Source organism: Ailuropoda melanoleuca, chromosome X (assembly GCF_002007445.2).
Source record: "Ailuropoda melanoleuca isolate Jingjing chromosome X, ASM200744v2, whole genome shotgun sequence".
NCBI classification, from domain to species: Eukaryota; Metazoa; Chordata; class Mammalia; order Carnivora; family Ursidae; genus Ailuropoda; species Ailuropoda melanoleuca.
Window position 1 is genome coordinate 77,875,177 of NC_048238.1, and position 26,778 is coordinate 77,901,954.

The window sequence follows — 26,778 nt, forward strand, 5'->3', positions numbered from 1 at the left end:
AAATGTAAGGATGACCTTTCAGTCACTTGCAAAACATTTCCCTCTCTCTGAAGGACACATGTAACCAGACACACCTTATGGCTTCACTGATGTTTTTCACTTTGGGGCACCTTTTCAGAAATGCAGGCCAGGGCTGATGGAAGGAGTCTAGAAAGAACTAGGGTTCCACATTAAATTCACTACTGCTTACTTTTCACCTTCATATTCAGTTAATAGGGGACAAGAATCTGAAAGAGGGATGAAACGTTGCAAGAGGTAGTGATTGAGGTTCCCAGATATCTGATTATTCCACCCCCAATTTCTCATGGGAGAGGAAACAGCGCCCAGCTCGCAGAGAGCTCTATAGATGCTGGGGACTGTCTATTGTCAGAAGAGAGCAGCAAAGGTGATCTGGTATGCAAGGAGGAGGCTTTGCTCCCAGCAAACTCTTCTTCATCTGTGCTTTCATAATACCATTCATTTATAAACTTGAGACTCCCTGGAGGCCCCAGATATACATTGGAAGAGTTCGGGGCAAATGACACTTGCACGGAATTGCCTTAGGATTTCTTTCCTACCCTGCCAAGGTTCTGCTCCACCAAATTAACACTGGGGTGCCTTACTCTTTCTGAGGATAGAGGTTAATACACCTTGGATTGATTGCAGTGACACAGAAATGGTCTAGATTCTTACTATGCTTCATTTAATCCTGTGAACGGATATTCACCAGAACTCCAGAAGTGGTTTTTTACACAACCAATGAATCGTTGAACACTACATCAAAAACTAATGACGTATTATATGTTGGCTAACTGAACATAATAATAATAAAAAAAGATTTATTTGTTTATTTTTAGAGAGAGAGAAAGAGGGAGTACGAGTGGGAAGGGCAGAGGGAGAGGGAGAGAGAATCTCTGTTGAGTGCAGAGCCAGACATGGGGATCAATCTCATGACCCTGAGATCACGACCTGAGCCAAAACCAAGAGTCGTATGTTTAACCAACTGTGCCACCCAGGTGCCCCTCAGAACTCCAGAAGTTTTATTCTAGAAATGTATCAATGACATCACTGCCTGTAGAATTATTAGTGAACTCCCCTGTGGTTTATATATATATAGTCATTCTTTCTACTACACCAATTATGTGTCAGGCACAGTACCTCAGTACCTTTTTCATGTGGGTTTATAAAGTAGTTTTAGGATAATTTTAAAACATTGTTCATTTCCTCACAGCACCTCTGGGGTATTATTTAGTATTACCCCTTTGTTTTTCAATGGTAAGAGGTTAAACTATAGAGAGATTGAGTAATTTGCCTAAGGCCACATAAACAGTTGAGGGGTGGAGTCAATATGAGAACTCTACGATTTTGTTCATCATATCATGCACCACAGCTGGTATACACATTGCAAAATTGCAGGGTTGGAAGAGATGTTGGAGATGATATAGTCCAACCTCATAATAGGTGTTTAATCCCTTTGGTAACACTCCTACTATTCTGCATCTGCTCAAATATGTCCTGTGGTGATACGTCATTTTGTATCTCTTCACTACTGATATTATGGTTTTGAAATTGGGTGGCTACATCTCCTTCCTGCCCCATCAAACACTACTCAGCACCCATGGGCTGCTCTTTCTAGCATGGAACCTTCTATTAAGAATGCTTTCTTGAGTAGTGACATGGCATGCAGCAGACAGTGAGGATGTACTTCTTCCTATTTCTTGATTTTATCATCATGGTAGGGGCAGCTATGGCTGTGTTTGTTCAGTAGCCAATATGTAGTTCTTTGTCCATGCCCAGGAGCTATATATCCTCAAGGTGACTGGCCAAGAGACAGTTGCCCAGATCAAGGGCTTGTGGAATCTCATTGGAGGGCAATCACTCCAGAAGATCAAATGGTGGAGGTTGAGGATACCCTTGGTCAGTGTAGGGTGGATGTCCTGGCCATGTCCTCCAAAACTAGCTGACCACATGTTTGGAGGTGAAGTCCATGGTACCTTGGCCTGTACTGTCAGACTCTCAGAGTAACCAAAAAGTAGGAAAAGGAAGAGTAAAGAGGAAGAGGAGATGATGATGGGCTGCATCCACAGTGGATGTTGTACTGCTGCTTCATCAATGTAATACTCACCATTGGCAAGAAGTTCACTAATATTAACTCTTAAGTGCTTTGTGATACTGATTTTTGGGAATAAAGCCATTTGGTCTAGTCTGCCCTGCTCAAAAAAAAAAAAAAGAGCATGCTTTTCTGTCTTATAGTTAGTTCATTTCTTCTAGGTACAAGTTGGCCTCTTGCTCATCTGATCAATTTATGGATGTTCAAGGGTCTTTTAGGAAATATTTCAGCTTGGTTCCAAAGAAAGACCTCCGGAATGAGAGAGCCAGCTCAGTGTTTTAATCATGCTATACTGTTCTGTCTGGCTACTGGGTTGTGTTCTCCAATCCTGAAGACCAAGGGGGATGGAACTGACACTACCAGTTGAATCATTTGGTTGAAATTATGAATTCAGGATTCCTCCGAGGTAGTTTGAATAAAAAAGTAGTGGGAATGACCAAAGAATGATTTCCAGGTAAAAATAGCCTAGCTCCTTTGAGTTACTTCCCCCAAAGAAGATCTATAGCATTTTCTCTCAAGTCGGTTCTAGGAACTAGAGAACAGTTTCCATTCTGATCAGACAAGCTATTACCCAGAGAAGCTTAGCACCGACCACAGAATCTATGAGCCCACCTTGTCCTGCTTCCAGTTAACAAATGGGATCAGCCAATTTAGAAATCATGTCAGTCTCTGATCAAAATGATGGTGACTCTAACACTGGAGGAAAGAAATCAAGCTCTCAAAGGGGAAGGCAGAAAAATAACTGCATCGAAGCCGAGCCAGGGCTCACCACTGTATACCCGCTTAGTAGTCCAAGGGAAGGCTGTTTGGTTGGCAAAAGCTGTGAATTATGACCATATCTAGATCACAGATGACTGTTTCAAATGCAATATTAGGGGCTCTTAGGTTTGGTTTTTAGACACAAATATGTTTTAGTTTTAGAGAATATACTTTAATGCTCTCTTGCACTAACTGCACTAACCTGGAGTCAAAGATATTGTCACTTAGAGATTTATGTGGCCTTATTTCCTTGGGTCTCTAGATCTCTGCTATGTAACGAGAGAGGCTTGCTTCATGGAGTTGATATAAGTCTTTTGGGGGCACCATGGAGATCAGAAACCTTGCCTTGGATTTTGTTCATAGCAAATATCAGCTCCTTGAAATAAGAAATATTTGATGGAAAGAAGGTTTATATATCTTTAGAATGTCTTTCCTCTTCACCAAGAGCTGAAGTAGAGAAAATTGTTTAGCCTGTAAGATGAAGGATTTAGGTTAGAGGCAAGGAAGACAGACTCCAGAATGGGTTGCTATGGAATGTCATAGAATTTACTCTGGGTGGCTTTCAAGACAGAATAATTTAATGTAGTGGAAGCAACACTCAGTTGAAAGTCAGAAGTTATGCATCTTGGCTCTGCTATATGAATCAGTCCGTTGAGCCTGGAGAAATCACTTCTCCTCCGTGAGTCTCACCGTCCCTATCTATAAGATGGGGAGAAGGTGAACTAGACAATCTTTCTAGGTCTGACCTTCTATTCTTTTCACTCATTCAAATAATTTCTTATGTGTGACGATAGGAATGGACTTGAGGGCATTATGCCAAGTGAAATAAGTCATATGGAGAAAAACAAATATTGTATAACTTCTCTTATATGTGGAATCTTAAAAAATAAACAACCAAACTCATCGATACAAGGAACAGATTGGTGGTTGCCAGAGGTGGTGGGTGGGAGCTGGGGGAAATGGATGACGTTGTTCAAAAGGTACAAACTTCCAGATATAAAATAAATCAGTGCTAGGGAGCTAATGTACAGCAAGATGATTATAGTTAATAATACTGGGTTGTATATTTGAAAGTTGCTAAGAGAGTAGATCTTAAAAGTTTTTATCATAAGAAAAAAGTGTGTAACTGTGTGTGGTGATGGATGTTAACTAGACTTACTGTGGTGATCATTTTGCAATATATATATAAATATCAAATCATTATATTGTACACTTGAAACTAATGTGTTTTATGTCAATTATATCTGAATAAAAACATTTATGGAGTACATGCCATGTTCTAAAAGCTGTTCTAGGCACTGGGGATTTGAAAATGAACGAAATACACAAGGTCACTTCTCTAGAGAGGCTGACACAGGCAACAAACGTATGTCAGGTTGTGATAAGTGCTGTGGTAGTCTTGAAACAAGGAGGTAGGGAGCAATGGGGAAGGTGTTATTTTTATATAAGGAGATCAAGGAAGGCCTGCCTAATAAGGTAGCACCGGAGCAAATATCTAATCAAAAGAAGGAAGCCAGCCATGCAGCTACTTGGTTGAGGAACAGTTCAGGCAAAGGCAGTGAGGCTAGACTGTCCTTGTAAGAGGTGACTATGGCTGGAGCAGATCGAGTGAAGGAGGGTAGGAGATGAGAGCAAAGAACAGGGGGCCAGATCATGCAGGGCCTTGAAGGCACTGGAAAGGGATTGGGAAGGCTTTGACCAGGGTGACATGGTCTGACTTATGTCTTCAAAGGGTGACTGATCACTGCTGGGAAAAGACTGGATTGTGTAGGGCTGAGAGGGGAAGCAGGGAGATTAGTTAGGAGGCCTTGATAATTGTCCAGGTAAGAGGTAATGGTGGCTTGGACTAGGGTGAGGTGGTAGGGGTGGTGAGAAATGGTCTGATTCCAGGGTGGTCTGGAATGATTCAAGGCTTGTAAAGTTTCTTGTCATGGAAATCTCATGATTTCCTCTATTCTTAGAGCCACTTCCAGACATTATGAGTCTATAATTGCAGTTCACATACTTCAAACACAAGAATTTTTTTGTTTATCCCTTTTGTGAATTCCCTAAGTTCCCAGCTCTTCTCAAATCAAAGTAGAAAAAAATATGCTGAATAACATACAATGGAGGTTGTTGGTACAATCAGTCTAGAGAGGACTTCTCCTCTTCCGAGCTTGTTAAGGTTGTTTTATTCCAGGACTAAATGACATGTTATTGACTGCAGAACAAGAAGACACTAAAAGCTTCTACATTATCAAGAATTTTTCTGGCATATCAGTTAAGGTTGTCTGACCATTCTATTTTGACACAGGTATCTGTCTACTCTGTCGGTGTCCCAATCACATTCTTAATCTAGATGATTATATCAGTATGTCATCAAGTAAAGTAAGAATTTGGAAACTATCCTATTTATCTGATCCATGTAGACAATTTGGAGAGTTTAGACCAGAAACAGTATAGCTTTGTCATGTCACATTTCCTCTATCATATGTTTCCTTCCTACTGAGGAAATTCATGAAAATGTTTTCCTGTATAATTTGATACTTTCCCTTTTTTTCTGAAGTAGCAATTCTGCTGCCAATGAAGTCAGAGCAAAGAATGCATTAAATGGATTTTTATCATTGCTTGGGTGTTAGAACTCATTCCTCGGCTAAAGATCAACACTTCTTCTTGCTTTTGTGTCATTTCTATTTCCCTTGCATTTGATGTGTAGGCCTGTCTGGTCCTTTTCTATGCCTCCAACTTGGTAAACTCTAGCCATAACAGCCATATAGCCTTTCTTTCCTTTGAACAGAAGGTATTTAAGCACTAAACCGGCAACTTAAAAATAAAGGAATGATTGAGCATGAATTCTCTTTCATTCTGGCTTTCTTACACCAGAGAGACACTAAGACATTTTAAGCATCACTTAAAACAATTGTATACTTTTATACAAAAACGGTTAAAAGATCTAGAATACAATTAGCTTTGCTCTTTGCTCCAGACTTGCTGTAAAACTCTGAAAATCACTATTCTTTAATAAATCAGACTGAAAAATTTTTAAGAATGAATAAAGTGCTAATGACTTTAATATACAAAGAGTTTAGACAAATCAGTAAGAAAAAGATGAAGACACTAGCAGGAAAATGGGTTAAAAAATGAACTGTTGATTCACAGAAGAATAAAACACATTGCTTACAATATGAAAGGGTATGAAATCCCACTTACAATAAAAATTCAAATGAAAACAATAATGAGATAGCATATTTAACTGTTGGATTGACAAAGATTTCTCAAAATCATTGACTTTTTTGCAACCTATGATTCCAAGTATGTGAGAAACAGGCATTCTCACACACTGTTGGTAGGAGAGGAATTTGGCAATTAAATAAGGCACATACCCTGTGATTCCATAATCTCATTACTAAGAATTTACCTTATAGATATAATCACACAAGTGTTCAAAGACACACATATACACACACAAACACACGGGTATTCATCACAGCATTGTTTAGAAAAGCAAAATCCACAACCTAAATATCCTTGAAACAATTTAAGTGTTCATAAATAAAGGACTGGTTAAATACATATGGCACATTTGTATGATATAATGTTGTCATTAAAAAGATTATGGTAAAGATAAATATCTTTATTTATTGGAAAGATGTCCACAATGTATTGTTAAGGAAAAAGAAAGAAGTTGCAGAACATTTGTGAAAAGAAGTTTGCGTACGTGTTTTTGTGTATATGTTTCTGTTTAAATATGCATAGAAAATACCTAGGAGGACACACCTATATTGTTCGTAATGATTTCTAGAGAGTGGATTTTGAGAGTAATAATATGTATTATTTTTATAACAAAAACTCCAAAATAAACATGGTTGTGGAGAAGGGTGGTGGCGATCTGGGTCCCTGATACTTGAATAACCTCAGTTTGAGAGTTAAGAAATAATGGAGCCAGGGGGCGCCTGGGTGGCACAGCGGTTAAGCGTCTGCCTTCGGCTCAGGGCGTGATCCTGGCGTTCTGGGATCGAGCCCCACATCAGGCTCCTCCGCTATGAGCCTGCTTCTTCCTCTCCCACTCCCCTTGCTTGTGTTCCCTCTCTCGCTGGCTGTCTCTATCTCTGTCAAATAAATAAAATCTTTAAAAAAAAGAAAGAAATAATGGAATGGGGAAAGGGAGAAAATGCCTTGAGTAAATATGACACATCTTCATTCTGGTTGGGGAGACAAAGCCCAAACTGCTCTAAATTCTGGCTATCTCAGTAAGGATTGAAGCCTTCCCTGTGTAGGCCCATCAGAAGGTGGGGAAATTATTACCTGGCTATTTGACAACAAGGGGATGGATTGGAGGATCTCTAGAGGTCATTTTTAGCTCAAAAGTTCTATCCACAATTCTCATACGAATAATGGAGCTGATGGTGGCCACAAACATCAAATCACTCCAGGTTGTCCTTGAAGAGCAGAGGGAGATTTACAAAGTCCACTCTCCAGCTTCAGAAGTGTTTGCTATGGGTCATCATCCCCCTTTTCTGGAGGAGGAGGTAAAGGGGGTAGACATGCAGGAGATTTGCAACTGGGACAGTGCTCCTCTCCCTTCTCTGATTTGTATTTCTTTGGAAAGTTCTTTCAGCGCCTTTTTATTATCTGGCTCACAGTCATTTTTTTTTTTTTTTTTTTTTACTAACGGACAGATAGTAACAATCCACTGATAGCATTGTGAAATAGAAAACTCCCTCATTCAAGATCTTGGTAATCTTATGCTGATTACCTTCCCTCTATGGAAGACTTCAGAGGGCTGACATACTTTTTATTTATTTTTTACTTTTTTAAAGATTTTATTTATTTATTTGACAGAGAAAGAGACAACCAGTGAGAGAGGGAACACAAGCAGGGGGAGTGGGAGAGGAAGAAGGAGGCTCCCAGCGGAGGAGCCTGATGCGGGGCTTGATCCCAGAACAAAGGCAGACGTTTAATGACTGAGCCACCCAGGCGCCCCTGACATACTTTTTACAGTAGAGAACAGCTACCAGATTAAGTGTATGTTTACCAGCAGGTCCCTGAATCCAGGATGCTCCTCACTAAGGTAGTTGTCCTGACTCTGGAGAGTTTCTCCTGGTAGAAGAAACCACTTCCCTTATACTATCTTGTCCTTTGGACTCACTAACCCTCTAAGCTTAGGGCTGGATTTATCAGTGACAAATCAACATGAATTCCCAGCCCTCCTTCCTCAAACTATTAACCCTGCACCTGTATTTTGAACTTTATTCTATAGGAAATAAGAAGCAACACTGACCATTTGAGTGACACAATCAGATACCTATGCTCCCACAAATACAGTACTTTCTTATCTCTAACAGTGCTTATATTTTGACTAATTGTTTATATGTTTGCCTCCTCACCTCAGTTAAGTTATTTAAAGAGACTTGGTAACCAGCTTGGTGTGGGTGGCTCAAGGAAGAGGGTGAAAATGAAGACCACTGCAAGATTTCAAATCTAGAACACTGGAAGGATAACTGGAGGGATGAGGATGCCATCACCTGGAAGAGGATACACTGGATGAGGAGGAGGTCATGGAGGGCAAAGCAAGGCTAGCAAAGGCAAAAACACAGACCCTGCAGTAGACTGTCTAGGTTTAAATCCCAGTTAGTCTACCTACCAGCTGTATAATCTTGGGAAAGTTATTTAAATTTTTGTGCCTTAAGGCCTCCATTTGTAAGAATGAGTATTATCCTTCATCATAGGATGGTTGTATCAAATAAGTTAATGTGTATTATGTACTTAGAATGGTGCCTCACACAAAGCAAGTGCAAATTAGTGTTTACTATTTTTTATTATTAGACATAGTAAACTGTAAAGGTCTGGGATACATCTAGGTGGGTATATCTAGCTGAAATTTGGAACAGAAATTATGGATCTCATGATAGATATTGAGCTACAAAAGGAGAAGAGATAGAACTCCAGGTAGCACCAGTATTGAAGGGGAAGAAAGCTAAGGACTCTGAAGAAGAGAGTAAAAGGCAGTGGTCAGAGAGGGAGGACGCACTAGATAGGCATGATATCATGGAAGTCAAGAAAGTTGGCAACCAATGAGATTAAAGTGGGACACCAACATTGTAACTGTGTGTATGGGGAAGGGTTGGAAGAGAGGAGGAAGAGAATGTCATTTGGGGAAGTAGATAGATGAAAGGGGAAAAAGTCAAAGATCAATATCAATATGGCCAGCTCTTCACAAATACTGGCTGAGGGGTGGTGCTGTTCAACCAGTCCCCCTGGGTTATCAGTGGGTCCAGCTTCTTTCTTTCAACCCACTTCAGGCTTCTCTGCCCCAACTTCCAGTCAGAGGACCAGTAACAACCAGCTGGGATTTTGGTGACTGTTCACCAAGGTCTCAGCTAAGAAGTGGCTCAACCAGTGACTATAGACTAATTCCCCTTTACTCCAGCTATGATCAGAGAAGACAAGAGGGAGGGTAGATAGATGAGCACAGAAACCTGACTCTGGATTAGGTATGTGGGTCCTTCCATCATGAGGCTAACCTTGTGAGGGTAAGGGAGTTCCAAGCATTGCTTTCATCACTAACCCTTTACTCCAGCAGCCACTGTGAATAGGCCACCATCATGCCCACTCCCTTCAACATTGCTCATTCACTTCCCTCTGACCAGTGTGTTATCCTCTTCTTTCTTCCTTTCCAGTTCAAAGCCTATTTTTTAAAATGTTCCCCCTTAAAACCTGTGTGTCTGCTTGTGTCCAGAATGTCTTCATATATTGTCCACATCACACATTTTGGATGATGTAGTATACCTTTGTTTGCTCTGTTCTATTTCTGTCCCATGGTTTTTGTTGGCATATGGAAAGGACCAGGGTTGTGCTTGGTGCACTGGGATAGGACAGCTGGGAAGGGAGATGGAAGGAGAGATCTGGATTTTGCACTGATATTTCACACTTGAACTGAATTTGTAACAAGAGCTATGAGCTGGAAAAACCAATAACAATGAGGAGTCTAGGGTGAAAGGGAGACAGAAAATGGCTGCCTTTTAGACAATCAAACATGTGAGGTGAAGGAGGAGGGGATGATATCACAGGCAGATGAGAGACACCTGCCCTGGGACAGAGGAGAATAGGAAACTTCCTAGCTGGACGTGTGTATGTTAGGGCTGTACACAACCATGAGCACGAAGCTCTAGAAAGGAAACCCTGAGTTGGTGGTAGCCCTGAAGGGAGGGAGGAGGAAAGCATGGCTACAAACTCACAGGTGTTTTTATTTAGTGGTTGGTTTTTTATATTACTTCATGGTTTCTTCTTCGTTAGGTATTATGCAGCCAGCTCCCTTGGTTTTCTTGAAACCAAGTTTAAGTAATTGTGGGTTTTTTTCCCAAGAGGTGAATATCACTGCCTTAAATCTTTTGTGTCCCTTGGAGCACAGAAGGCCCTGCTCACTAAGAGGGGCAGCGACTGGAGGGACAGCATGTGCATGTTTGCTCTCCATACAATACTATACATTTCTTGAGGGCACTCACTGTATCTTTCAATTTTATTGTGAGGTATATAATTAGCAGTCAAAAATACTTAGACAATTGAATAGAACTGAAGAGAATTAATCATTTGCTGAGACTCTGTCATCAATGAGTTGTTCCAGAGAGACACTGCTTGGAGCTGCTTTGCTTATTTTCAGGTTCGTTGTAATCGTTACCACTTCTGATGGTCACTCCGAGGCAGAGTGGAGTTGTGGAAAGAGTGGCTTGGGAGACCGGAAGCATTTGTGCCAGTTCGGACTCAGCTGAGTGACCTTGGAAATGTTACTTCAGGCCAAATAATCTCTAAACTCTCTACAGTTGTGCTCTGGGAGTGCAGTAGGCCTTGTCCACTGGAAGTCAGCACAGATACCCGAGAGGAAGTAACTCAGTGTATCAGTTTGGCCACTATGATGTGATTCAATCATTCTGACCTCCTCCTCCCAAGAAGTGGCTAATTTATTATCTCGAGTTGATTGGCACAACCCATTTTTTTGGTCTAGAACTTTGATTTTGGAATGAAAAACAGAGAATTAAAGCTGTTCCTCAGATCATGACAAAGACTGAATACCTTCTGTTAGATTGGGCAATTTAGGTAACAAAGAATTCATAATATTAATACTATCTTGTATTAATGCTAAGAATATAAGTCTCATATATTGAATGCTAGGTACCTCAAATTATGCCAAATGTTCAAAAAGAATTCGTATTTAAATCTTGCAGCAATCTGTGACATAGGCAGTATCATTATCCCCATTATACAGATAAGGAAACTGATGCTCAATCATGGTAAACATTTGTCAAGGTTGCTCAGTCTGAACTCTCAGCTACTATGTGCGAGTGGGTGCTTACCACGTTTTTGAAAAAATGGATACATGAGATTAGCCAGCAGGTGATATCAGCATAACTTCTAACTAGTAGGAGTAGGAGTAGTACTAGTTACCCCTTCCAAGTATTGGCTATGTGTCAGGCACTGTTGTAAGTAATATACGTGCAATATTCCATTTGATTCTCACTTTACCTCTATGAAGTAGACTCCATTGTTCCCATTTATAGATGAGGAAACTGAGGTTTGGAGAGATTAAGTGATATGTCCAAGGAAACACATCTAATAAGTGGCTGACTGCAAAGCCTACGTTCTTTCTATGACTTCAGGTTGTCTATGAGTAGCAGGGTGATTTTTGCCATTCTCCCCTTTACTTTCTGCTCTCATGTTGAGTGTTTGAGTCTTAGAGTTTAGGCTCCTTAGTTCTCCTCTCTGGGCTCCAGTCACCTTTGCCCAGGCCCTCAGTGTTCCCCTCCACCCTGTACAATCTCTCCATGAGACCACGAGTCAGATAGAAGGGTGTAAATGGAATGTTTTGTTGCTGATTTTCTATAATCTTTTTTTTTAAAGATTTTATTTATTTATTCGACAGAGATAGAGACAGCCAGCGAGAGAGGGAACACAAGCGGGGAGTGGGAGAGGAAGAAGCAGGCTAATAGCGGGGGAGGCCTGATGTGGGGCTCGATCCCAGAACGCCAGGATCACGCCCTGAGCCGAAGGCAGATGCTTAACCGCTGTGCCACCCAGGCGCCCCTGATTTTCTATAATCTTAACACAAACACTTATGAGTGTTGTTGAAACTTAATCTCACTAGCTCATCTGTGAGACCAATTTTAATTTGGAGCCATCTGCCACAGACAAATGAGTAATTATGCTGGAGCCCAGAGGGGTGGGCCTTGGGGAGAAGGTTAGCTTAGCCTCTTTCCACCTGCCTGCATTGAGGCAAGTGACCAAGAAAGAAAATTCTTTGGGTGGGCTGTTGATACAGAGGCCAGTAACTCTACCTCCTTTTTGCTTAAATCCTTAAAGACACCAGTGAATGAGGAAGGATGACTTTGAGGTTATACAGCTTGTCTAACAGCAGAAGGGAGACCGTTGTCATCAAGGCCAGGCGGAAGGAGGTAATCTGTGAACTGGGCCAGCTCGCTCACCAGCCTCTCTCTCACTCATTGTACTAGTGGTTCCTTGTGATGAGTGCCACTTGCCAGCTGGTCTCTTCACACAATATGACAGGCCAAGTCAAACTGATGGAATGAAGCCAAGAATAAGTTATTGACCTCTGTTTAGCGTTTACATTTTTTTTTCAAAAGACTTTAACATATCTTTATCTTCTTTCTTCCTAACAACAAGCCCCTAGATTAGGTAGGGACTGGTATCGTTAGCTTCATTTTATATATAAGGAAACAAAGCCATAGGGTGATTCTGTAACCAGACATGTGTAGAAGATCTTGTACCTTGCCCAAGGTCACCCTGTTAGCTACAAGCTGGTTAGCACCTCAAACTCTGGTTTTGAGTCTGTCATTCTGTCTTTGAGATGAGTGGTTTTCCAGCTATGCGTGCTCTTCAGGGGCCAGGGAGGTATAGGACCGTGTGTGTGTGTGTGTGTGTGTGTGTGTGTGTGTGTGTGTGTGTGAACAAGTGGGGCTTCGGGCCCTGATCTGCACATAAACTAGGCCAGCTCTGCGTGGGTCTGTTTGTCTGTTTTATGTCTGGACAGGATTTCATTTAATGAAAGGCTCTGCTTCTGAAAATGTTTGAAAACTACTTGCCTGACTAGTATTTCTCATAGAGAATATAGTGGGTTGAAAGGTGTCCCCTCAAAAGATATTGTCTAGTCTTAACCCCCAGCACCTGTGAATGTGACCTTATTTAGAAAAAGGGTCTTTGCAGATGTCAAGTTAAAATGAGGTCATCCTGTATTAGGGTGGGCCCCAAATCAATGGCTGGTGTCTTGTAAGAGAAAGGAGAGGGAGATCAGGACCCAGAGACAGAGGGAAAAGACACAGAGGAGAACTCTGTGTGATGATGGAGGCAGAGATTAATGCAGCTACAAGCCAAGGAATGGAACAGATTCTCTCCTAGGGCCTCCAAAAGGAACCAGCCCTGCTGGTACCTTCATTTCAGACTTCTGACCTCCTGAACTATGAGAGAATGCATTTCTTTTATTTTAAGCCTCCCACTTTGTGCGAATTTGTTATGACAGTCCTAGGAAACAAATACAGAGAGGGTCATAGACCTCTTACCTAGAAATGGGTGAGAGGAGGCTTATTAAAATGTGGGTTCCAGGCTCAAACCCCGAGATTCTGGTTCTGTAGGGGCTCAGGCATCCATATTTTGACAGGTTCTCCACACGTGCCATGATTAATCTTTGAGCGGGTTTTGACCAGGCACAGGTGCAAGACTCTGCTCTGGATTGTAGCTGGTTTGGCCCCTCTGGCTGCTGATGCTCCTCTGGTGGGTCCCAGAGTCCGTGGGCCAAAGGGAGAAGGCTTGATATATAAGAAATTGGCTGGTGCTAAACCTTCTGTAGTACAAAACTTTTGAATTCTGATAATTACTTAAGAATGTTTACCCCGAGGAATCACAAAATCTGCCACTGAGGAAATAGGCTGTGGTGGTCAGGGAGTGGATGCTGCCAAGAGAGACAGATTTCCGGAGCAGCAAGAAGACCTCAGCACAACACACACATAAGAAGAAAAAGACTAACAACACACACACAGAGTCTTATATTTGTTTGGTGCAGAAAATTCTGATAAAGCATCGCCATTTTTACTTTGGGTTTTGGTCCCTACGAAAAACGCAGGTTTCCATGTGAGTGTTGATCCTCGAAGCCAGTGTCAGCCATTTATGCCTGGCCTCTGATCTTTATCTGAGAGCACTTTTGATAGGCTAGAAGACAGAGAAGAGCACTATGGGCTGAGCCCAGGGGTTCTTGCTGCTAGCCTGAGACCAAACGCTGCCCAGTAAAGCCAAAAAGGGCACTCACTTAGCTACCTAAGACTGATGGAGGTCAGCTGTGCCCAGTCCCTTGGTGAGATGAGGGAGGGCCCAGGAAAAAGGCCAGGTGTTTGGATTCTGTGTGTGGGAGGGGCTCCTTCCTGAGAGTAGCCTACCCAGCTGGACCCGTGCTCCTTCAGGAGGCCTGTGTTTGCTCACATCCCTGATTGTTCCCAGGTAAACAGATCCCATTTCTATCTCCCAGAAAGGCAGAACTCCAGCACTGTGACAGCCTGTTGTTATAGTTACTGACATATGACTTATCACAGTGATTGTCAGAGCAATGAGAGAAAATAAAATTTAGCAGAGGCTGGTGGTGGGGATTGGGAGAGAGAGGGGAGTGGGAAAAGAAAGCTTTCAGAAAAGACTTGGGGATGGGGCTGATGGTTTTGTGCGTTTGTATATATGGTGTGATTTTGGAGTAAGGACAAAGGAGGTCTTATATTGGCAGTGTGTTTGAAAGGATCTTGGGAAAAGACAGCCTGTCCCAAACAGCTTCACCCCTCTTCCATATGCCTGACATTTCACCATTAGTGGTTCATTCCTGTGAGTTAAGGACTGCCTTTCTCCAGGGGAGGTCATGCCTTAGATTGTACTTTAGAGTAAGTTCTCCTGGTGACTTTCTTCCTCAGAGTTTGCCAGAGCACAGGGGAAAGACTGGGGAGATAGGGGCCATCAAATAAGGACATAGCCTACTTTCAAAAATCAGATAGGGTTGGTATTGCTAGCCTCCTCTTTGGAAACTCCCCTGTGCTCTCCTATCTTTCACCACAGTTATAAAGCTAAATGGGATTGAATATGAAAGTCTACGATGTCTTGTTCAATCAGCTAGCCATACAGTTTTCTGACGGATACATGTAACTCCTTCTTATTCATCAGCAAATATTTATATATCATCTATTATATACTAGGCACTGGGTTGGGTACTATTGGGAAAAACATGGAAATGATTGGGCATTAGGCTATGCCTGACATTGAAGAAATAATCTAGGATGCCTGGGTGGCTCAGTTGGTTAAGTGTGTGCCTTTGGCTCAGGTCATGATCCCAAGGTCCTGAGATGGAGTCCCACATCAGGTTTCCTGCTCAGTGGGGAGCCTGCTTCTCCCTCTGCCCCTCCCCCTGCTTGTGCTCCCCCCTCACTCTCTCACTCTTTCTCTCTTACAAATAAATAAAATCTTTAAAAAAGGAAAAAGAAACAATCTAGTTACAGAGACTAGCCATTTAGGCAAGTAAGGCTGGCCAATAATATGTAGTAGCTTGTGATTGGTGTCAACGGAAGGATAGAGCTAATGACTACATAATCTCAGAGGTGGGCAAGGTCATTATAGAGCAGGGTATCTGGGTAAGTCTTAGTTCAGAGTAACACAGTAAATCACTCCCCTTAGCAGGACTGTGGGAAAACAGGGCACAGAACAAATCAGTTTTGATGGGATTCGTGACACAGACTGAGTAGGGAACATGTCCACAATTCTCTACTTTGCTATTCATCCAAATTTTGGCCTGTCCTTTCCAGAGAGCTCTCTACCCTTCACTGATCAACCCTAGTCTCAGAACTCCTATGCTGGACATCCCAAGACTTAGATTGCTATGGAAGCAGTATAATCAAGTGGTTAAGTGGGTGGGTTTAGGAATTTGGTTGCCTGGGTTCGAATCCTGGCTCTGACACTGTGATCTTGGACAACTGATTCAAGTGTGACTTGATTTTTCTCATTGGTAGAATGGGGGCAGTCATTATAGTGTCTACCTAACAGAGTTGCTGGGGGAATTAAATGAGCTCAGTGGTGTAAGATGCTTAGCACAGTGCTGGCTGCATACTATTTGTTCATAAAATAAGTATTTATTGAGTGCCTGTGTTATTACAGGCACTTTCCTAGTGTGGGGAAACAGCTGCACTATATTAAGTGCTGATGGAGAATGGGGGCATTCAGGGCTTTTACTCAAAGAAAGTAATCTTTTAATTTAATCTACTGTCTTTCTGCTGTCTCCATTCCAATGCTTAATCTATGTGTTATCACTTAGCTTACTTCCATTCCTTTTTGTCTAACTGGGCAGGAAAGTAGTAAAGCTGTTAATTCCCTTAAATCAAGCTTTGGTCATATCCCATAATGTTTGATGTCAAGTGTTTTCCTTATCTAAGCAATTTGCAATTTGGGGTTTGATTTGTACTATTTTTGCTCTGTATTTTCTTTGTCCCTACTATGCTCCAAAGATAGAGAGCGAAGAGACCTGTCTGACTTGAGGGGTTTAGGAGAAACTTGCAGGAGACAGGACTGGAAAAGACCATTACTGAAGGGTATTGAGTGCTAGACTTCATGTGTTGGTTTCTCTTGTAATGAGACATTGTAGTCACTGAAAGCATGGACAGGAATGACAGGATTGTTGTGCTGAACTGGGGAGAATAAGCCAGCATTGTTGCTCAGGATGGCTTGTGAGAAAGAAAGGGTTCTACAGGCAGGGAATCCAGTTAGAAGATTTTCATGTTAGTCTAGGATAGTGGTTCTTAAACCTGAGTGTGCACCAGGAGTCTCCTGGAGGGGCTGGTCAACGCATAGCTTGCTGGGCCTCACCCTCAGAGTTTTTGATTTCATCAATCTGTGGTGGGGCCTGAGAATTTGCATTTCCAACAAGTTCCCCTTGTGATGCTAATTAATGCTGCTGGTCCAGGAACCACACTTTGAGAATCACTTATCTAGGAGAGGGATGATGAGGAGTACAGGCAGAGTGGTGGGAGGAAAGAAAGTATGAAAGAGAGATTGGGGAAGAAGAAACCATAGGCCTTGGGGATTGGACACAGAGGCAAGGAAAAGGAAGGACTCAAAGATGATTCCAGAATATTAAGCCTAAGTGCCTTGGAGGGTAGGAGAGTCTCAGAGGCAAAACCCTAAACATTTAGGGGTGGAATGCAGTTGCATCACAGGTACTGGGAGAATACGTGAGCCCCTGTACCTGTCTGCACGTATACCGTAGCACTCACATTTAAAGGCCTTTCGTCATTCTCCAGGAGAGAGGCTGGTGAGGACAAACCCCACATCTGTGTTTGGTCTCTTCTTTCTAAAATGTAACCTTTGAGTAGAGGAAGAAAATAAAGCTAGAGAACAGAGGGTAGGGAGGGTAGAAGGAGCTTGGATATTCTGGAAATGGAACACACATTTTCGGGTTGCTAAGTTTTTTTTTTTTTAAGATTTTATTTATTTATTTGAGAGAGAGAGAGAGAAAGGTGGGGGGGAAATGAGTGGGGAGAGGGAGAGAGAGAGAGAAAGAGAGAGAGAAGCAGCAGGCTCCCTGCTGAGCAGAGACCCTGGGATCATGATTGAGCCAAAGGCAGACACTTAACCAACTGAGCCACCCAGGCACCCTTCAGTTGCTAAGTATTGAATGTATATGGGCAAGTGCTCACAAGGAAAAGGCAAATGAGGAAAACTCAGTGCGGACCATGCAGGTAGCTCTAGGATACCAACCAAGATGACTGATGCTATTTCTGAGAGCAGAGGGTTGCGATGTTAGGGATTCTTTTTTTTTAAAATTAATTAAATTTTTTTTACTTTTCTTTTTTTGTAATAATTTTTTTATTATATTATGTTAGTCACCATACAGTACATCCCTAGTTTTTGATGTACAGTTCCATGATTCATTACTTGCGTATAACACCCAGCGCACCATGCAATACGTGCCCTCCTTAATACAGACTGAGGGCTTGGCGGGGGCGGGGAATGGGATAGGCTGGTGATGGGTATTAAGGAGGGCAATGTTAGGGATTCTTAACTTCAGCCTACCTAACCTTCCCTAGTTTCCAGGATTCTGATCTTGGGGACTTACTCTTCCAGGCTGTTTCCCCAGCCCGTAGGGATTTCTCTTACCTGCTTCTCTCCACTCGGCCGTCGGTAGCTGAGCAGAAGCTCCACAGCACCCACCACCTCCTTGCGGATGGCGTAGAGCAATGCATCGCCTACATACACGCTGTGGTTCAGCAGTAGCTCCATGATCTCCAGGTTCTCATTCTCAATGGCAATGAGGAGGGCACTCCGGCCCAGAGGATCCATGCAGTTGATGTTGACATTGTAGTAGATCTCAGCCTCCTGTAGGGCCTGCTTCACAGTGGCATAGTCTCCCTTCTCCACAGCATTGAGGAAAGCCTTCTCTTCTGCAGAGAGCTCAGTCTCAGCCCTCACAATTTGCAGGGGGATACGATCTCTGTATGGTGAGTAGTTGACTTTTTTGTAGTACAGTTGGGCCATGGTTCATAGCAATTTAGCAACCTGAGTGAGAGAGAGGGAGACGAAAGAGAGTCTTAGGTGCCTGGAGGTCTCAAGTAGTCAGTTTATGGAGGCAGCTTGGCTAAAGGGTTGGAAAATCAACTGTTTTCACACCACCGTCTTTCTCTTCCTGCAAAACGGTATAGCAAAAAAATTCCAGGCTTTTGGGTGGGAAAGACCTGGGTTCAAATCCTAGCTTTACCAACTCTGTGACCTTGGACAAGTTATTCAAGCCCACTGTGCTTTGGTTTATTATTATTAAGGTTATTGATATTAATAGCATTAATAGCAGTTATCACTTAGTTACTGCTTACTGTGTACCAGGCCCTGCGCTAAAGAATAATTCCTTCCTCATAAAGCTCTTGTGAGAGTCAGATGAGATAATATATTATCAAAGCAACTGGCACAGTGTAAACCTCCTAAGACATGGCACAAATTAATTCCTTCTTTCCCTTCTGCTGTCTGAAGATACTCATGATAATACTTCTGATTGATGATGCAAAGTTGGAGTTACCTTTGGCCAGTTTCCTTTAGGCCCTGGGCCCATGGGCCTGAGCTGATTTTCAGGGTTACATTTGCAGCTGTCCCAGATGTAGACTCTGGATTGAAATCTGGTTTTCATGCTAACTGAAACCCTGCTTCTGGCTGCTGCTCACTGGGGAACAGCTATTGGCTCCAATAGACCACAGTCAAGTACCCCCTCTTCCTATTCATGATTTTTTCCTCTACCACTTGAAACCAAGGAGCTGATGGATCTGATAATCTGTTTGATTCAGTTCTGAGAAGAGAATGGTCTATTTTATATGCACCACATCTAAAACCAGATTTTAATGGAATTGATTTTAAAGTAAAAACTATTATTGAATTCCTACAATGTGTTTAACTTTCTCTGGGAAACCAAGAAGAAAAAGACAGTCTTTGCCTTCAATTGTATAGAATGAATAACAGTATAGAGTTCTTGCCTTGTAGTTTACAGATCAAATTCATGCTTGATCCTTACTGACTCCTTGTATTAGCCCTGTGAGATAGGAATGGTTATCCTCCCCAGGGGAGAAGATAAGGCTCAGATCCATAAGGTGATTGTCTCCCCTTTCCTTCCCATCCCTGGGACCTCCAGGACCCTCTGGAGGCTAAGTTTGGACTGATTTAAGTGTCTCATTACTGAACTGTTTTTGCCAGCAAAAGGAAATGGAAATGTGATAAAGGGCCACTTGTCTCATCTCCTGGATGGAAGAGAAGATGAACACATGAAGCTTCCACAAACATTTGCCTCACTTTTCTAGGTAACGACATCCCTGCTTTGGCAAAGGGAGAGCATATATTATACCAAGTGACATTTGCAATTCATGTGCTTATGATCTTCTGGGAAGTTGGTATTTGAAGGTGAGTGTCACCTCTTGCCCTGAACAGGCCCAAATGACAAATTTCTCTCTGCATCCAAGTCTCAGGAGAGCAGGGTACTGTTTGGCTGTCTCAAGAAGCACTGATATTTTTCTGTGCTACTTTCAAGCAACTCAGCAGTGGCTAAAGGGAAGTGGCACTTAGAGTAAGCATTTGTCACTAAACAGCAAATGACTTTAATAATACTAATTGTAGACTGCCTCCCTTCCTCCCCATCTCCATTACAAACAAACAGGGAGGAGAAAGAAGAGACAGTGTGATCTCCTGAAGAGACTCAACGACTTGATTCGGTTTATATTTATTTAGTTAATCAATGTGAACACACTGGAAGCATGCATTGTGCCTTGTACTATGCTAGTCACTTTAAGAGGGTATGAAAGAATAGGTCCATGTCTTCATCATCTCTCACCCAAACCATTCCACAACCTTACAGTTGGTCATCCTGACTCCATTCTCCTCCTCCACATGGTCTTCCACACCACCCCCAAGTTATCCCATGAAACACACATCTGATTCCATTTCACTCCTCCTTGATTAGTTTCCTGCTGCTCTTGTGATGAAATCAACATTCCTTTCTGAGGTCTCCTAGGTCTGGGCTTGTGTTTACGTCTTCAACTTCTCACCCTCATCCACTACTCTTTAGCCTTGTGGGACTTCTTTTGATTCTCCCAACATGCCAAACTTTTTTGCCACCTCAAGACCTTTGATTACCTCCTGGAATGCTCTTCTCCAGCTCTCTTCATCTCTCACACCTCAAAATGTCACTTCCTCACAGCATCCCTCACTAGCCACCTTGTCTAAAGTAGTTCCTTCATAATCTTCTTTCCACTCTATTCCTTCTTAATGCTTATCACGATTGGTAGATACATATTTCTTTGTCTTACTGGATAATTATTTCTTCTGTCCAACTTGCTTTAAAGCTCAAGTTCAGGGACTCCACCTGTCCTGTTTTTATAGCACCTGCACCTAGCCAAGTTCCTCGCATGCCCTGGATATCTGCTTGATATATATTTGATGAACAAATTACTAAACCTTCCATGATATTCTCTCATCTCTCTCCATCCCACCTTAAGTTCTAGCCATACTGAGCCGTAATCTCTGAGTTGCCCTTTTATGACCATATCTTTGCATATAACTTCATCCCACTCTCTCCACCTAACAAATACCTTCTCAGCTTCAGCACCTTGCTCATAGTTCTCTTCTGTGAACTTTTCCCCCAACACCTTCAGAAAGTTAGCCAATCTCCCTCTGAGTTCTCCACTGGTACTTGGATGACATTTCTCCAATGTCGTCTAACTTCATGCTTGTCTTTCTGCCACTAAGGTAAGAGTACCTTGATTCCTGCCTTCTGAGTACTCACACAGGGTCTGGAACAGGATGTGTGATAGACAAATGAATGTTTAGCAAATACAATCTAGCTGAGGAGGGTTGGAAGGATCACAGAATGAAGTACTAAATTATATGGCACTGATTTGATGCTTTGGGATTTTAGAAAGGGCTTGGTGAGGGCTGGAGATCTCAGAGAAGGTTTCATGGAGGAAGTAGCTCTTAAGCCAGTCTTTGGAAGATGAATTACATGTGAAAATGTGAGGGTAGGCCAGGCACCGTAGAGCATAAGAACAACAGTTGTGAGATCGATCATGGCCTAGTTGGGGGGGGGGCATATTTTTCAGGCTATAATAAGATACAAAGATTAGAGGTGAACTAAATTTCCAAGGCAAGAGCTCATAACCTCAGTTTTCCCATCTGAAAAATGACCTTAAATATTTTCTGCCCATTTTTCACTTAAGAGGTTACCATGGGAGAAAAGGCTAGATGTCTTTTCAGATGGTGTCACAGGTGGTGCTGTGCTAAGCACTGTTGCTGCAGGAAGATCTTGTCCACTTCCGTAGGGCAAAGCTGTGGGATAGACTGAAGACAAATGTATCCTACTGCAAGATGAGAAGGAAGGGAACTAACTAAATCGGCGCCTTATTATATGCCAGGCACTGTGCCAGCAGCTGGTGCAACAAAATAATTAGTAGAGTTTTGAATACTTAATATGTCCCAGGCACTGTGCCAGGGTAGTACTATTACTACTACTGCTTCCTGTGCTAATAGTAGTAATAATGAAGGCGACAAGCAGTACCATTCATTGAACTTTCACTATGTGCCAGATGTGTGGGTTATAGTAGTGAAGAGAGAGGACAGTAAAATCACGGTAATTTGAGACTTGAAGTAAGTATAATTGGATTATATATAGTCAATTCAGAGTCTAGATTTACTTTTCATCTCTTGCATTTGAAATTGATCTGGTCTATTACATTTCCAGTGAGCTGTGCTATGAGAAGCCTCATAGTATTCCCCTTAGAGAAAAATATTTCCTCCGGAGGTTTGCCGGAGAGTATACTATTAGGGAATCACTCCTTTGCTTTAAGGCACTACATCTCTAAAACTACCCCTGGAAGGAATAAAAAAAACCATGTGACTAATAGCTATTAACATCTTAATGTGGATTCCTTGAGGAGGAAAGTTCCTGTGGCCTTGGGAGCACAGAGACATGGGTCTAGAAGGGCAGGGAAGATGTGGTGAAGGGGAAAGGAGAGGCCTGGTGTCCAGCCTTAGGAACCTCTTTTATGTATCCATGCCCACCTTGACACTACACATTGACAATGATGTAAAATGGGTTCCCTGCATTGTCTGTCTACATGTAGGCTTATGTAGACATCTAATGAATTACCTAGTGCCCTACTTCCATTCCCCACAGCCGATGCCATGTGACCCTTACTTACAGGTTTAGGCTCAGCCTTCCTTCAGGCTGAGACCAATCCTTTCTTCATAAGCTGTTAGTCCTACTCTGCCATTATTCTGGGAACAAATAGCTAATGATAGAGTTTCTGGCATTTCTTGAGGATGTATTATTGAGCAGGTTCCTTCCCGTCACTCTTTACCTTTATACTTGGCAGATTGTACTCATTTGCCATTAACCTAAGCCAAGAAATGAGGTTGGCTAACATCATTATGCACTGGCCTTGAGGTGTGTTCTTAACTGAACAAAACAAAACCGGCTGGCACTTCATGCCATTTCTACAAGTGAATCTCACTCCAACGTAGTCCACCAAGTAAGGAACATTAGGAATGGTCTAACAGGTTGCCTCAGGGGGCTTATCGTGTTCTCTCTTTTCTGTGCTGCTAGCCAAAGGAGATTGTCTAATGGGATCTGTGACATTTGTAGGCTTAAGTGATGCGATTTAAAGAGCTAAATCAATGGGCTGGGCAGAAGGCCAGGGCGCAAATCCCAGCCCAGATCACTGCCCAGCTCGACTTTGTCTGTGAGGAGGAAAGCCTTGCTTTCCACCTAACTAAAAACAAGTGTGCTTTTAGAGGGATGTGGTATCTGTGCATGGCTTGCACTCTGTGCCATGAGGATTGAGGTTGAATACTGAAACCCTTGTGACCTCTCACCTTTATCCATGCCTGCCTATCCACTTCTGCATCTCTTCAGAGCCCTTTAAGACAAGTAGATTTAATTGGATAAATTTGTACAATCTCAAGTGTAAATGGTGGATAATGAGTACATTCAATGACTACGTACCCAACACTGTGCTAGAAGCTGATGAAAATGGCTGGGTGGCTTAAAGCCATACCTCTTCTAGGAAAAAATTATGTTTGAAGAGGAACCTTGAATGCCCAATCCAAAAAGTAACTGAAGTGGAAATTTTATGTACAAAGGCACAGGAGTGGGCTGGTTATAGGAAGACTGTGTGTGTGTATGTGTGCGCATGCACATGTGCGCATTTGGTGGGGTATTGATTTTGAGAGTATTTTGGCTCCTTTCATAGTACCACTTTGAGAACTTCTTAATTTTAATGTAGTAATACTAATCTTTCCCAGAAAGGTCCAGATCTTGAACCTCTTGCAGGGGACCTCAGAGGTCATCTAGAATAATCCCTTGCCCAATGAAAAAGTCCCCTTGACAATATCCTTGTTAAGTGATCATTCAGTTAATGAGCACTTCTACTCACCACTTTCTTAACCTGTGTGGTGAATGCTGACTTTCAGCAAATGCTTTTCTATGTTGAGCTGAAATCATCTGCCTACAACTTCTATTCCATTGCCCTAGTTCTTTTCTCTAGAGGAGCACTGAGCAAAACTCTTCTCCATGACAACCCTTCAAATGTTTAATTTCAGCTCTTATGTCTCTCTCTACTCTTGAGTCTCCCCTTCTCTAGAATTATGATCATTCTAGTGGTATGCTTTTAGTTACACTATATTTTGTTTCTTTTTAAATATGATGCTCAGAAATGAAGCCAGTGCTCTAGAATGGTCAGGCCAGCACAGATTACACTGTGGCTATTTTTTCTTCATTCATATATGCAGCAGTGCTTTGTTGAGGTCAAGATATGTCTTGTTTCAGGAGGCACTGCATAGTAGCGTATTGCAGTATTGTTTGTCGTTTGTATAAATCTTATCAATTCAAGAATTTCATTAATTTATAAATAATAATAAATTAACATTAAGCACTAATCATATGTCAGAGACTATGTTACTAAATGCTTTACATACATTATTTAAATTACTCCTCACTTTTAGGGGTGCTTGGGTGGCTCAGTTGGTTAGGCATCTGCCTTTGGCTTGGGTCATGATCCCAGAGTCCTGGGATCGAGTCCCACATCGGGCTCCCTGCTCAGTGGGGAGCCTGCTTCTCCTTCTGTTTCTGCTGTTCCCCCTGCTTGTGCTCTCTCACTCTCTTTCTGTCAAATAAATAAATAAATAAATAAATAAATAAAATCTTTTAAAAAATAAAATAAACTATTCCTCACTTTTAGACAGTTACTATTATAATCTCCCACCTCACAGATAAGAAACCTGAAGCACAGAGAGGGTAAGTAAATTGCTTTAGTTCACACAGCTAGTAATTGGTGGCTTGGGATTAGAGCCAAGCTTCTGACTCCAGAGTCTACATTTTTAACTACTTTGATGAAAGTGGTCTCTTTTATATATGACAGTGCCAGAAATAGAGTGTTTCAATTCAACAGATACTTGTTATGCACCTACTATTTGTCAGGCCCAGAGTACTTGGTAGTGGGGAATACCAATATACATAGCTAAATGATAAAGCCCTTGCCCTTAAGCAACTCCCTGTCCCAAGGGAGAAAAAAAATGAAAATACGTTAAACGTACTATGGTATGATAAGGATTCTAACACATAGTAGGGACACAAAGGAGGAAGTGTTTAACTCTACCTGTGGAGGTAGTTGAAGAGAAAGTAATATTTGAGCTATGTCTTGAAAAGTTGGTAGGAGTTTGCTAGACAGCAGTGTAGGGATGGTCATCCTAGGCAACAGACACAGCACAATGGTATTTTAAGAGAACAATGACTTTCTATTCTTCATACCCCTCAAGCATGTGACTACCTTGGGACCTTTGCACATGTCTTTTGCTGCCTATAATCTTCCACCAGATCCTCATAATTTCTTTCTTAACATGTAGGCTTCAGATCAAATGTCATCTCCTCAGTAAGCCTTCCTAGACCACTTTTTCCAATGCAGCAAGCCTCTCACATGTTCCTCTCCATTTCATTACCCTGACTTGTTTTTCTTCAAGAACTTACCACTATTTGAAATGATCATATTTATATATTTTTTATTATTTTAACAACTAGCTCTCCCAACCAAAATGTAAACTTCATAATAGCAAGAACCTTATTTGTCATGTTTACTACTGTATACCCAGAGCCGGGCACATAGTAGGCTCTCAATAAATTTGTATGGAATTATTACATGAAATAATGGTGAGGCTAGAGATGGGGTAATGTTCTGTCTGTAGAGTTCTTGTTTGTGTGTTTAACCTCCTCCCTTCAATGCAGCCATGTACTCAGGCAAGAAGTCTTGCCTTCATCTCAAGGAAAGAGGCTTAATTAGTCTAAGACTAAGTCAATATTGGTAATTCCATTTCTTCAGTCAGTGATTGACCTTTGAGAATTTGTTGCAATTCTGGCCAATGAGATGTCCTTGCCGGCTTCTGAGAAAGGTTTCTTTGTTCTGAAAAAGACATGTAAAAAGGAATATTTCCCTTTTTGCCTCTGAATGTTGTCATTTGCTTGTGACACCAAACACTTTGGTAGCCACCTTGGAACTAAGAGGATAGCTAACCTAAGAGATTCAGCCTACATGCTGAGGATGGCATCAATCAAGTCCTTTATGATATTTTTGAGCCATTGAATTAACCAATTTGGGAGCTGCTTAATCTCTAGTCTTTTAGTTGTGAAATAAAAACTCCCTTTTTGTTAACTCACTTTTACACATGCTTTTGTGTTACAAGAAGCTGAACACATCCTAAGTGACTGCACTTTCTGAAAAATTACCAAAATTAAACCATAAATAAATGGAAAAACTGAACAGATTAGTAATCACAGAAGAAATTAAAATAGTTTGAAATATCTACCAATTAAAAGTCATTCTGCTCAAACAGTTTCACAGCTGTATATATAGAACTTTAAAAAATACAGATGGTTATCTTCATGTTAAAAATAGTTTATTTCCAACCTGAGCCAGTTTGCCCCTCCTTAGGCAGCCTGGTTGTCCCCTGCTCCTGGGAGGTCACCATATTGATGCCGAACTTAGTGCGAACACCCTATTGGCATAGCACACTACAGCCTAGAACTCCTGGGCTCAAGTGATCCTCCTGCTTCAGCCTCCCGATTAGCTGGGACTACAGGCACGCACCACCATGCCTGGCTAAAAATCATTCAGATTATGGAAAAAGAAATAATTCTACAGAGCAAGCATAATATTAATGCCAAAATCTAATAAAGATAACTAGATGAAAACTACAGACTATTTCAGTCATGAAAATAATTCCAAAAATTCTAAATAAAATATTAGCAAACTATAAAGCAGTAGTGAATTTGAAGAATAATACATTATGACCAAGGGGAATTTGTCCTAAGATTGCAAGCATGGTTCAATATGAGGGAATTATCAATTCAATTT

General features: G+C 41.7%; 1 protein-coding gene across 1 annotated transcript in view; it reads right to left on the bottom strand.

Annotated features, from left to right (window-relative positions):
- Positions 1-26,778, bottom strand: part of TRPC5 (transient receptor potential cation channel subfamily C member 5) — a 249,344-nt gene that overhangs the window by 106,118 nt on the left and 116,448 nt on the right. The window contains exon 4 of the mRNA XM_034649039.1: positions 18,008-18,406. Within this exon, the coding sequence (XP_034504930.1) occupies positions 18,008-18,385 (378 nt within the window). The 5' untranslated portion in view covers positions 18,386-18,406. The remainder of the gene's footprint in view (positions 1-18,007; positions 18,407-26,778) is intronic.